Genomic DNA, 12,067 nt, shown 5'->3' with positions numbered 1-12,067 from the left:
CTACAACTTGCCAATTACATTCCTTGTGAGAGCCTGAACATTTGATCAGAAAGATCATTAAATCTGAGACAAAAATTTTCCTTAACCTGTTGTCACAACTGCAGGATTTTGCCTTTGGGATGAGAATCAGCTGATTGATTTATATTCATGATGGTCAGGAGTGCTTAGACAAACATTAGCATCCGTACTGCCAGCTCAGAGCAGCATGGCACAAACCAGGGATTAATGGTGGAACTTGTGAGTAATTTCACACTGCACAACACTTCATCCATTGAGCCATCTCGGCACTTGGTTCTTCCTCAAAGGAAGTATTGTTTATAGTGAATAATGTGCCATGTACTTAGCACATAATGTTTTATGCCACGTTATTTTTTCCTCTAATGTTTTATTTCCTCCTTCCACTCCACTCTTCTTGATGTCAAATCTTTGCTAGATCTCCCACCAAGGATTTGGGTAATCACTATTGACCAGGAGCTGAATGGAACCAGCCATGGTATCAATGCAGTGGCTGCCAGATTAGAAACTGGATACATGAACGATGAGTGACTTACCTTCTGAAGCCCTCAGAGCATCCCCATCATCTGGAGGACTCAAGTCAGGAGGGTGATGAAATATTTGCTTCTTTGCCTGGCTGGTGCAGCTGGAACAACATTCCACCACTGCCCAGGACACAGGTGTTGGTGCATCCGCCACTGAGCTCTCTTCACCACTTGTGGCAGCTAGTATGCACAAGTATACAAGGCAGCGTCTCACCATAGTTACTTTGACAATACCCCATCTCCCTGTGACCTGTACTGCTGAGAAGGGCAAAAGCAGCAAAGTTGTGGTTACACCATCTTCAAGTTGCCTGCCAGTCTAACGTGGACTTGAGTAACCATTCATCCATAATCACCGGATTCCTGCTTAATCATCACAAGGACTGCAGAGGTTCAAGGAGAAAGATTCTTACTGTCTCCTGGGCAAATAAAAATGAGCAAGAGTTCCAGCCTTGCCAACATTATCCAGATCCTGAAATGGGCATCTATTTCAGTTTAATCTGTAACTAAAGTCCACGCACTGTCCCTTTTTATGTGCTAAAATAAAGACAAATGCTGCGGATGCTGGAAAGCTGAAATAAAAATAGAATGCTGGAATTAGCAGGTCTGGCATCATTTGTGGAGAGAGAAATTGATGTGACATTTTGAATCCATGTGACTTCTTCAGAGGTGAAGAGTCATAGTCTCAATGTTAATTCCGTTTCTCTCTACGCAGATACTGCCTGACCTGCTGAGTTTAACCTACATTTTATTTTTATCCTGTTTTATGTTGTAGGTCTGGATTATGAAATTAACAGTCGAATGCAGTCACTTCTAAGTTCACAAGTTTGAGAATTTCACAAAACAAAGTCTAAACTTGCAAAATTAATGAATGAAGTTGTCGCTTTTTGAAGTGTGATCCTGCAGTCCCTGCTTTTCGCCATCAGAAGGAGCTCTTGAGTTGAAGTGTTGTAACTCACTGGGAGTCTCTGGTGTTACAAAACTGGTACTGCAACAGCACTAAGCAGACCTGTTTGAACCATCTCTGGCTTCAGAGTCACTGATCCACTCAAAATAACTGCAAAGTGGAATGATGATAAAAATCTGAAATAAAAACGGAAAATACCGGGAATACTCAGAAGGTCTGGCAGCATCTGTAGAGAGAGAAACATTAATGAACGTTTCCATTAACCAGTTTCTCTCTCTGCAGATGCTGCCAGAACTGCTGAGTGTATCCAGTATTTTCTGTTCTTATCCAAAATAGCTGGTTTGGCTCCTGGTGGACTTGTGTTTTTAACTTGTTCCGTAATTGTTACATGTACTTTAAATTTTTTTAAGTCTCTTTTCTATTTCTCTGTTCTCTCAATAGGATAGCACAAGTTCGGTTGGCTCAGGAGATTTCACTGGCATCAAAGAGCTGGATGCAATTAGCAACGAAATCAGCGAACTACAAAGGTGAGCAATTCATTAATGGTAACTGCTGCCAATCAGATTGGAAATACATTTCTCTCATGTCCAGGATCAAACAATCACGTACCAGAGGAATGCACAGCTATTCAAAATACAAATCTACTGATATGTTACTTCATGTGCCTTTCAGGCAAATTATTAAAGGGTTTTAAAAACTGTGCTTGTAGGGTTCAGTCCAAAGTTGTTAGGTAACTGAACTACCCAGACTGAGCAGGTTCCGAGTTTGATTACGAGTGCTCGCTCACTTGCATATAAAGAGTGGTCACTTGGATGAAGTATGTGGAGGGCTGGTATATTTTCCAGCACAAAATAGTGGATTAACAGGCAGATAACCCCCAAGGGCAGCTCTATAATATTCTCCTCAACCATTATCCTAGCCAGACTGTTGCCATGTTATGGCTCCCTGTGCAGCTGAACAAATGGTTACGTGAAATTGGAGTTCCTTGAATTTGTTTGAAGTGAGTGAGGGGTGCGTGGTTGAGGAAGGTGGTTTGTGGTGGAGAGGAGGAGCCAGAGGTTGTATTTGAGTTACTGGATGATGTTGAATAGTGGGTAGTTTAGTGATGGAGAAGGGCAGGACCTGATGATGATTTAGGCTTTTTAACTAGATGTGGAGAATGATAGTTAAACCAGTCATCCACCAAGGATGTTCAAATCCATGTCCCTCAAATTTAAGATAGTGAAGATTTATTGTTTATGACATGTGGGTGTCTAACCTGTCTGAATTGTCTATGATGTGGAGATACCGATGTTGGACTGTTCTCTCAATAGGATAGCACAAGTTCGGTTGGCTCAGGAGATTTCACTGGCATCAAAGAGCTGGATGCAATTAGCAACGAAATCAGCGAACTAAAAAAACACATTAAGAAGTCTCACAGGTTAAAGTCCAACAGGCTTATTTGGTAGCACAAGCCACTAGCTTTCGGAGCACTGCTCCTTCATCATGTGAGTGGGATTTCAGTTCACAAACAGGGCATATAAAGACACAAATTTACAATCTACAAAATAATAGTTGGAATGCAAGTCTTCACAGGTAATCAAGTCTTAAAGGTACAGACAATGTGAATGGAGAGAGGGTTAAGCACAGGTTAAAGAGATGTGTATTGTCTCCAGCCAGCACAGTTAGTGAGATATTGCAAGCCCAGGCAAGTCGTGGGGTTACAGATAATGTGACGTGAACCCAAGATCCTGGTTGAGGCCGTCCTCTTGTGCGGAACTTGGCTATCAGTCTCTGCTCAGCCTCTCTTCGTTGTCGTGTGTCGTGAAGGCTGCCTTGGAGTAGACAGTACACATCTCTTTAACCTGTGCTTAACCTTCTCTCCACTCACATTGTCTGTACCTTTAAGACTTGATTACCTGTAAAGACTTGCATTCCAACCATTATTTTGTAAATTGAGTCTGTGCCTTTATATGCCCTGTTTGTGAATACAGCTGTGATGTGGAGATGCCGGTGTTGGACTGGGATAAACACGTAAGAAGTCTCACAACATCAGGTTAAAGTCCAGCAGGTTTATTTGGTAGTAAATGCCACTAGCTTTCAGAGTGCTGCTCCTTCATCAGGTGAGTGGAGAGAACTTTTGGCCCGTAGCCCTGAATATTATAATGTGCCAAGTGCTCATCCAGATATGTTTTAAAGGATGTGAGGCAACCCACCTCTACCACCCTCCCAGGCAGCACATTCCAGACCATCACCACCCTCTGCTGCTCCTTCATCAGGTGAGTGGAGAGATCTCCCCACTCACCTGACAAAGGAACAGCACTCTGAAAGCTAGTGGCGTTTACTACCAAATAAACCTGTTGGACTTTAACCTGGTGTTGTGAGGCTTCTTATTGAATTGTCTATGCCAGTACAAAATACCACAGATGTTGGAAATTGAAAATAGAAACAGAAAATGCTGGCAATGTTCAGGTCAGGTAGTACCTGTGGAGAGAGAAACAGAGTTAAGGTGTTGGGTCAATGACCTTTCATCAGAGCTGGGAATATTCAATAATGTAATTGGTTTTAAGCACATGAAAGTGGGGGAGGTGGAAAAGGACACAAGGGTAGCCCTGTGATAGGATGAAAGACAGGAGAGATTAAAAGACAGGAAATGATTTGCTAAAGAAACAAATATGTTGTGAGAGAAAACTTTTTCACTCAACGAGTGGTTAAGGTCTGGAATGTTTTGCCTGAGTGTGGTGGAGGCAGGTTCAATTGACGCATTTGAAAGGGATTTCGACTGCTATCCGGGAAGAACAAATGTGTAGTTTTATAGATAGGAGGGGAACAGCACTAAGGGAATTGCTCAATTGAAGAGCCGTGTGCAGACACAGTGGGCCAAGTGGCCTCTTGTGCTGTAATAATTCTGTACTTCCCTACAATGGGGCACAGTGTATCTAAAGAAATACCTGAAGAAATTTTTCCTCAAAAGAACCTACACAATATTTTTCTGTGGTCTGGTGTGATCTGAGAGTAGGTATAAATGAGTCATTTTCTGGTTGGCAGGAGTGAATGAATGGTGTGCCACTGGGTAGAGTGCTAGACCCTCAACTTTTCATTTTAATGCTTTGAATGCAGGAATTGAAAAGATGTTTGCTAAATTTGCTGATGGGACAAAGATAGGTAAGCAAATAAGTTGTTGAGGACATTTGATAAAGTGGATTCAAAACTGGCTCAGTTGTAGGAGACAGAGGGTGTTGACAGAAGGCTACTTTAGTGACTGGGCCTCCTATTATTTGTCATTTATAGAAATAACATTGATGACTATGTGGGGGGTAGGATTAGTAAGCTTGTGAATGACACAACGAGTGGAGGGTCAGTCACAAGGAGACATAGGTTAGGTGAAGGGCAGGATGTTTGGGAGATGTGAGGAAAAACCTTTTTATCCAGAGGGTGGTGATGGCCTGGAATGTGCTGCCTGGGAGGGTGGTAGAGGCGAGTTGCCTCACATCCTTTAAAACGTATCTGGATGAGCACTTGGCACATTATAATATTCAGGGCTATGGGCCAAATGCTGGCAGATGGGATTAGGTGGGAGTTCAGGTGTTTCTAATGTGTTGGTGTGGACTGACGGGCCTCTTCTGCATTGTATGATTTTTATAAGGGGCTACAAAATAATATAGATAGGTTAAGTGAATGGACAAAAATGTGGCAAATATGAAATTTTCTAATTTTACAGAGAGAATAAAAAAGAAACATACCATCTAAATGGTGAAAGATAGCAGAGCTGAGATACCAGTTGCTGAGGTGATCTGGTTAATAGAATGTTATTTATTGAGGGGAGTTCAACAGTAGGAAGATTATGCTCAGTTATACAGAGCACTAGTGAGACTACATCTGGAGTATTGTGTACAGTTTTGGTCTCCTTATTTAAGGAAGGATGTAAATACATTGAAAGCAATTCAAAGAAGGTTTGTTGGACTAATACCAGGAATGGGCAGATTGTCTAATGGGAAAGGACTGGACAGGCTGGGCTTGTATCCGCTGGAGTTTAGAAGAGTAAGAGGAGACTAGACGGAAATATGTAAGATCCTGAGGAGTCTAGAGAGGGTGGATGGGGAGAAGATGGTTCCTCTGGCCGGAAAATCTAGAACTAGGACCCACTTTAAAAATTAGCGATTGTTCATTTGAGATAGAGATGAGGATTTTTTTTCCCGGCTGAGGGTGGTGAGTCTTTAGAATTATTTCTCAAAAGGCAATGGAAGCAGAGTCTTTGAATATTTTTATGGCAGAAGTAGATCAATTCTTGATAAACAAGAGGGTGAAAGGTAATCAGGGTTGGCAGGAATGTGGAGTTGAAGTTAAAATCAGATCAACCATGATCTTACTGAACGATGGAGCAGGCTCGAGGGGTTGAATGGTCTACTCCTGCTCCTAATTCATATATTTGCATATTCATTGCCTTTCTCACCCTCTTTCGAGTCATTTGAAGATATCGGATGCATTCCGTATCCAAATCATACGTCACACGATAGCCACTGGCGCTGCTATATCTGTCTCTCTCTTTGTTTTATCTTCTAATTCTTTCTGTTGGTGTTGTCTACATGGACTTTAGCAAGGCTTTTGACAAGGCACCGCATGGTGGGTTGTTGCATAAAGTTAAATCTCCCGGGATCCAGGATGAGGTATCTACATGGATACAAAATTAGCTTCTTAATAGAAGCCAGAGGGTGGTTGTAGAGAGTTGTTTTTCAAACTGGAGGCCTGTGACCAGCAGTGTGCCTCAGGGATCAGTGCTGGGCTCACTGTTACTTGCCATTTATATTAATGATTTGGATGAGAATATAGGGGACATGCGTAGTAAGTTTGCAGATGACATCAAGATTGCTGGGATGGTGGACAGTGAGGAAGGTTATCTCCAATTGCAATGGGATCTTGATCAATTGGGCTGACGAATGGCAGATGGAATTTAATTTAGACAAATGCAAGGTAATGCATTTTGGTAGATTGAACCTGGGCAGGACTTACTCAGTTAATGTAGGGCTTTGGGGAGAGTTACTGAACAAAGAGATCTAGGAGTACATGTTAATAGCTCCTTGAAAGTGGAGTCACAGGTGGAAAGAGTGGTGAAGAAGGCATTCAGCACGCTTGGTTTCATCGGTCAGAACATTGAATACAGGAGTTGGGACGTCTTGTTGAAGTTGTACAAGACATCAGTAAGGCCACACTTGGAATACTGGGAATCAAGTAGATAGGGTTGTTCGGAAGGCATACGGTGTCTTGACGTTTATTGGTAGGGGGATTGAATTTAGGAGCCGCAGCGTCATGTTGCAACTGTACAAAACTCTGGTGCGGCCGCACTTGGAGTATTGTGTGCAGTTCTGGTCCCCACATTATAGGAAGGATGTGGAGGCTTTGGAGAGGGTGCAGAGGAGGTTTACCAGGATGTTGCCTGGTATGGAGGGGAGGTCCTATGAGGAGAGACTGAGGGATTTGAGGCTGTTTTCGTTAGAAAGAAGGCGGCTACGAGGGGACCTTATTGAAACATATGAGATGATTAGAGGTTTAGATAGGGTGGACAGTGATAGCCTTTTTCCTCTGATGGAGAAAGCTAGCACGAGGGGGCCTAGCTTTAAATTAAGTGGTGGTAGTTATAGGACGGATGTCAGGGGTAGGTTCTTTACCCAGAGGGTGGTGAGGGATTGGAATGCCCTGCCTGCTGCAGTTGTAAATGCGCCTAGTTTGGGGGCGTTTAAGAGATCCGTGGATAGGTTTATGGATGGAACGGGTTTGGTTTAGGTTAGAGGATCATTGTTTTTTTAACTGGTCGGCGCAACATCGTGGGCCGAAGGCCCTGTTCTGCGCTGTAATGTTCTATGTTCTACTGTGTGCAATTCTGGTCACCCTATTATAGAAAGGATATTATTAAACTAGAAAGTGTGCAAAAAGGATATACTGGGATGCTACCTGGACTTGATGGATTGAGTTATAAGGAGAGGATGAATAGACTGCGACTTTTTCTCTGGAGCATAAGAGGCTGAGGGATGACCTTATAGAGGTCTATAAAATAATGAGGGGCATAGACAAGGTAGATAGTCAATATCTTTTACCAAAGGTAGGAGAGTCTAAAACTAGAGGGCATAGGTTTGAGGTGAGAGGGAAGTGATATAAAAATGTCCAGAGGGGCAGTTGTTTCACACAGAGGGTAGTGAGTGTCTGGAACAAGCTGCCAGAGGTGGTAGTAGAGGCGGGTACAATTTTATCTTTTCATTTAGTTAGTTACATGGGTACGATGGGTATAGAGGGATATGGGCCAAATGTGGGCAATTGGGATTAGTTTAGGGGTTTTAAAAAAAATAAGGATGGCATGGACAAGTTGGGCCAAAGGGCCTGTTTCCATGCTATAAACCTCTGTGACTGTCTCTCTTGTTCTGGATTTCTGCCCTTTTTTATTTTACATTGACTGTGACATAGGAACAGAATGGCCATTTTGCCCCATAAGCTTATTTTTTCATTCAGTTGGATAATAGCTAACCTGTATCTCAACTCCATTTACTCATATTATTTCCCTATTTCTTAATCTTATACAAGACAGTATATTATTGGCAGCATTGAGCTGTTGGGGCTGTGTAATTGTCACATTATGAAAAGCAACTAATCAAGAATGGACAGCATACCATCAGATTTTTGTAGTTATCTTCTTGGTCAACACTGATTTGATTTTGATTTGATTAATTATTGTTGCATGTATTATATACAGTGAAAAGTATTGTTTCTTGTTGCTACACAGATAAAGCATACTGTTCATCGAGAAGGAAATGAGAGAGTGCAGAATTAGTGTTAGAATCATAGCTATGGTGTAGAAAAAGATCAACTTAATGTGATTTAGGTCCATTCAAGAGTGATGGCTGCAGGGAAGAAGTTGTTCTTGAGTTGGTTGGTACATGACCTCAGACTTTTGTATCTTTTTTCTGACATAAGAAGGTGGGAGACAAAATGTCCAGGATGTGTGAGGTCCTTAATTATGCTGGCTGCTTTGTTGAGGCAGGGGGAAGTGTAAACAGAGTCAGTGGATGGGAGGCTGATTTGCGTGATGGATTGGGCTACATTCACAATCTTTTGTAGTTCCTTGCAGTCTTGGGCAGAGAAGGAGCCATACCAAGTTGTGATATAACCAGAAAGAATGCTTTCAATGGTGCATCTGTAGAAGCTGATGAGAGTTGTAGCCGACATGTCAAATTTCCTTAGCCTGCTGAGAAAGTAGAGGCATTGGTGGGTTTTAACTATAATGTCAGCATGGGAGAACCGGGACAGGTTGTTGGTGATTTGGACACCTAAAAACTTGAAGCTCTTGACCATTTCTACTTCATCCCCAATGATGTAGAAGGGGTATGTTCTCTGCTATGCTTCCTGAATTCCATGACTATTTCCTTCATTTTGTTGGCATTGAGGGAGCGATTATTGTTTTGTCTGTTGAAATCTGCAAAGCTAGATCTTTTCTCAGTTCTGTTCTGAGTGTGTACTTGTACTTACCTGCTCACCATAACTGATTTAGACCCATGCTATTTTACAAGCAAAAACAACTAGCATTTTAATCTCTCTTGGCATTGCATGTGGACAGTTATGATTGATTGTGGAATTCAGATCAGGAATAGTTAGAGATAGGGGTCATAATTTGACTGATGAGTGGAGGAGGATTGGCGGCAGGGGGAGGGGGAAAGTACATCTTTGGAGAAGAGCAGTGTCTGCAGTAAATTCCCAGCGGAGAGTGAGAGCAGCTGGTGAGCACTCAAACACTCAGGAGGAGACTCAGTAAAGGGGGAGGTGGGAGAGGGAGTTAGTTGGATTATAATTTTATTTTGAATTTGCATAGTGTTTGGAATCTTCTGTGCTTGGATTTGTTGCAGATCCACCCACTGGCTATGATGTGGAATTATATGTCAATTCAAACTACCAGTTTAAAACTGCAGCAATATTTTAGTAACCTAATGTTATTTGATACTTCAAATTATTTAACTCATGATCATAGCATCGCCTGTAGGTCTATCAAGTATTCCATGGAACTCTGTAACCCCCCTGCTGACATGAACATTGTTACATAAGCATAATAATTGATGAAATGCCAAAGCAGCAAAACACATCTTATAAAAAATCAGTGAGAAAGTATGTAATGAGTCAGTTACCCTGCGTAATAATGATTTTGGGTTGAACACAGAATTCTCTTCAACGGAAATTACTATCTTTCGTTATCTCTCAGATCTTGTGTGAGTTAGCTTTTTCACAATGTAATACTGAGTTTTGCATTCAATCACATTGTAACGGTATGATTCCAAATCCTTAGTGACGAAATTCTGAATGTAGCTATTAACAGTTAACAGTGCAGTTACTCATAAGTATATGTGATATCTATTGGGGTTGTAGTATCCAGCATGTTTTGGGCAAATCAGGGTGAAATCATGATTAAGCCTGGCAAGATTGAAACCATGATCAGGCAGGGGATCAGGCTAGTTCAGTGCACTAGGGTGTGCTGATACCTGCGATTGTGGTTTGCCCAGGCTAGGGTAGAATAAAGGATCAAGGTAACCGTTAAACTGAGGTTAAACCGAGGCTTTACCTGATGTAATTTTTCAAAGCTTGACCTTTTTGTTGAGGTGGAGCGTTAGATGAAGTTTGGTAGGGGGTGCACTGACTCATCCTGTCAGTTTGATCGAGCCGAAGATGAGAAGCAATATCCTTGTCTTGTCAGCTTGGATCTGGTTTGTCCCTCGTGGGGACCGTGATTGGACTTTGTTTGAGTTGGCTTTTTTGATTAGAAATAAAATACGAAAAAAAAACTTCCAGATGAACAACAATTCTTTATTTAAAAAAAATGGAAAATTCTGGGAAAATTTAACAGTTCTGACAGCTTCTGTGGGAAAGGAGACAGAGTTAATGTTTGAGATTGATTACCTTTCATCAGGACTGGAGAAAATGAGAAATGCAGTAGAGAACTTAAGCAAGTATCGTTCAGTGCTGTAGTACTAACAGCTTCGCTAGACACATCTTTATGCATATTACCATTCCCTTCAGCTTTGTAACGGTTACCTTGATCCTTTATTCTACCCTAGCCTGGGCAAACCACTTCTCTCTGTCGCTCCAGGTCTGAATCCCATTTGAGGAAACCCAGCCGAGATTCTGCCAGAAAATTCTAAGTTCCCAACATGCAGGAAAATAGGAGTAAATCCTGCTGGTTTTTGTAATGTGATTTCCGGAATGAATCTCCGAGTCTGTGCATTGAGGAGTGTTTCAGTATGATTCACTATGGAAATCTGTAGGCGAGGCCTATTGCTGCCCAAGAGGCTGGCAGCATAGCGCTGAGCGGGCCCCTGTGCGTGTGCCAATTCTCCCTCCCCCCCCCGCCGGTTCTGGAGGCTACGGCCCAGCAGGAAGCCTGTGAAATGGCCCTCGCTGATGTCTCCCGATGTGCAGTGGGTTCCTCGTCAACACAGACACAGTAATTTCTGGAACACATGGCATTTTATGTGCACTAGGCCACCAATGTTAATTTCATTATTCAATATCATAGCAACAAACCTGAGATTTCAAACTGCCTTGCAAGCTCATTATTCAATATCAAAGCAAAAACTCTGAGATGTCAGAGCCTCTTCACAAGTAGTGCTCAATGCTAATTTGTAATTCATCTTGCAATAAATTTGCAAGAATTGGCATTTTCTTGGAGGTCAATCACCCTATATTAACTCTTTACAAAGCCATCAAGATAGTTCCACTCACTGCTTGCTTGTTTATTTGTTTAGGTAGATATTCTCTAAATCTGAGGCAATGCTTCTTCCAATCAGAGTCTACTTGCCAAGTCTTTTCTCATGTGGTTTAAATTATTACCTTTACAATTGGTAATTTTGTGAATTTGCCCTGTGGTGCAAAATGAAAAGCTTTGACAGCTTGTCTCCTTTTTCCAGCAATCACCTCTCCAGATTAGCGCCCTCTTCTCTCCCAGGCTTATGCCTAGCCTACATTCACTTTCACTTCATATCTCCTGAAGATGCTAACTCACTGCAGAGCAGAGACACTTCAAGTAAAAGTTTAATTTTATTTATTATTGTCACAAGTGGGCTTACATTAACGCTGCAGTGAAAATACTGTGAATATCCCCTAGTTGCCACATTCTGTGCCTGTCCAGGTACACTGAGGGCAAATAAGCATGGCCAATGCACCTAACTGGCACATCTTTCGGACTGTGAAAACCCATGCTGACACGGGAAGAATGTGCAAACTTCACAAAGACAGTGAGCTAAGTTGGGAATCGCATCTGGGTCCTGGTGCTGCGCAGTAGCAGTGCTATCTGCTGTGCCACTGTGCCGCCCTCTGTTAGAACTAATTGTCTCCCATTGCACATTTCTGACCTCTCAATGATGGCTGGCATTGATTGGGGAAATAGACAAATCTGCAATTTCTCTCTCTTTCCAAGTGGCTATATTAATCTGGTGTGCCAGATGGCAATATCCAAATACTGCTTAATGATGTCTTCTGATTTTCATTTTCTCTTAAGAGCTGAAACCTTGTAACCTCCAAATGATCTTCATAGTGTGATGATTTGGCACCCAATCTGAAATAAATAATGTACCTGTAATAGCCTTTTTATTGTCAGTTTTGAACGCTGCAATTT

At 42.0% G+C, this 12,067-nt stretch overlaps 1 protein-coding gene across 9 annotated transcripts in view; it reads left to right on the top strand.

The window, feature by feature from the left end:
* Positions 1 to 12,067, top strand: part of eps15l1a (epidermal growth factor receptor pathway substrate 15-like 1a) — a 380,478-nt gene that overhangs the window by 141,577 nt on the left and 226,834 nt on the right. For all 9 annotated transcript variants that reach the window (XM_080212644.1, XM_080212650.1, XM_080212643.1 and 6 more), the window contains one exon: positions 1,885 to 1,970. In XM_080212644.1, the coding sequence (XP_080068770.1) occupies positions 1,885 to 1,970 (86 nt within the window). The remainder of the gene's footprint in view (positions 1 to 1,884; positions 1,971 to 12,067) is intronic.

The sequence above is a fragment of the Carcharhinus amblyrhynchos genome, chromosome 26 (genome assembly GCF_965287045.1).
Source record: "Carcharhinus amblyrhynchos chromosome 26, sCarAmb.v2.hapA, whole genome shotgun sequence".
Lineage (NCBI taxonomy): Eukaryota > Metazoa > Chordata > Chondrichthyes > Carcharhiniformes > Carcharhinidae > Carcharhinus > Carcharhinus amblyrhynchos.
This window is presented reverse-complemented; position numbering and strand designations above follow the sequence as displayed.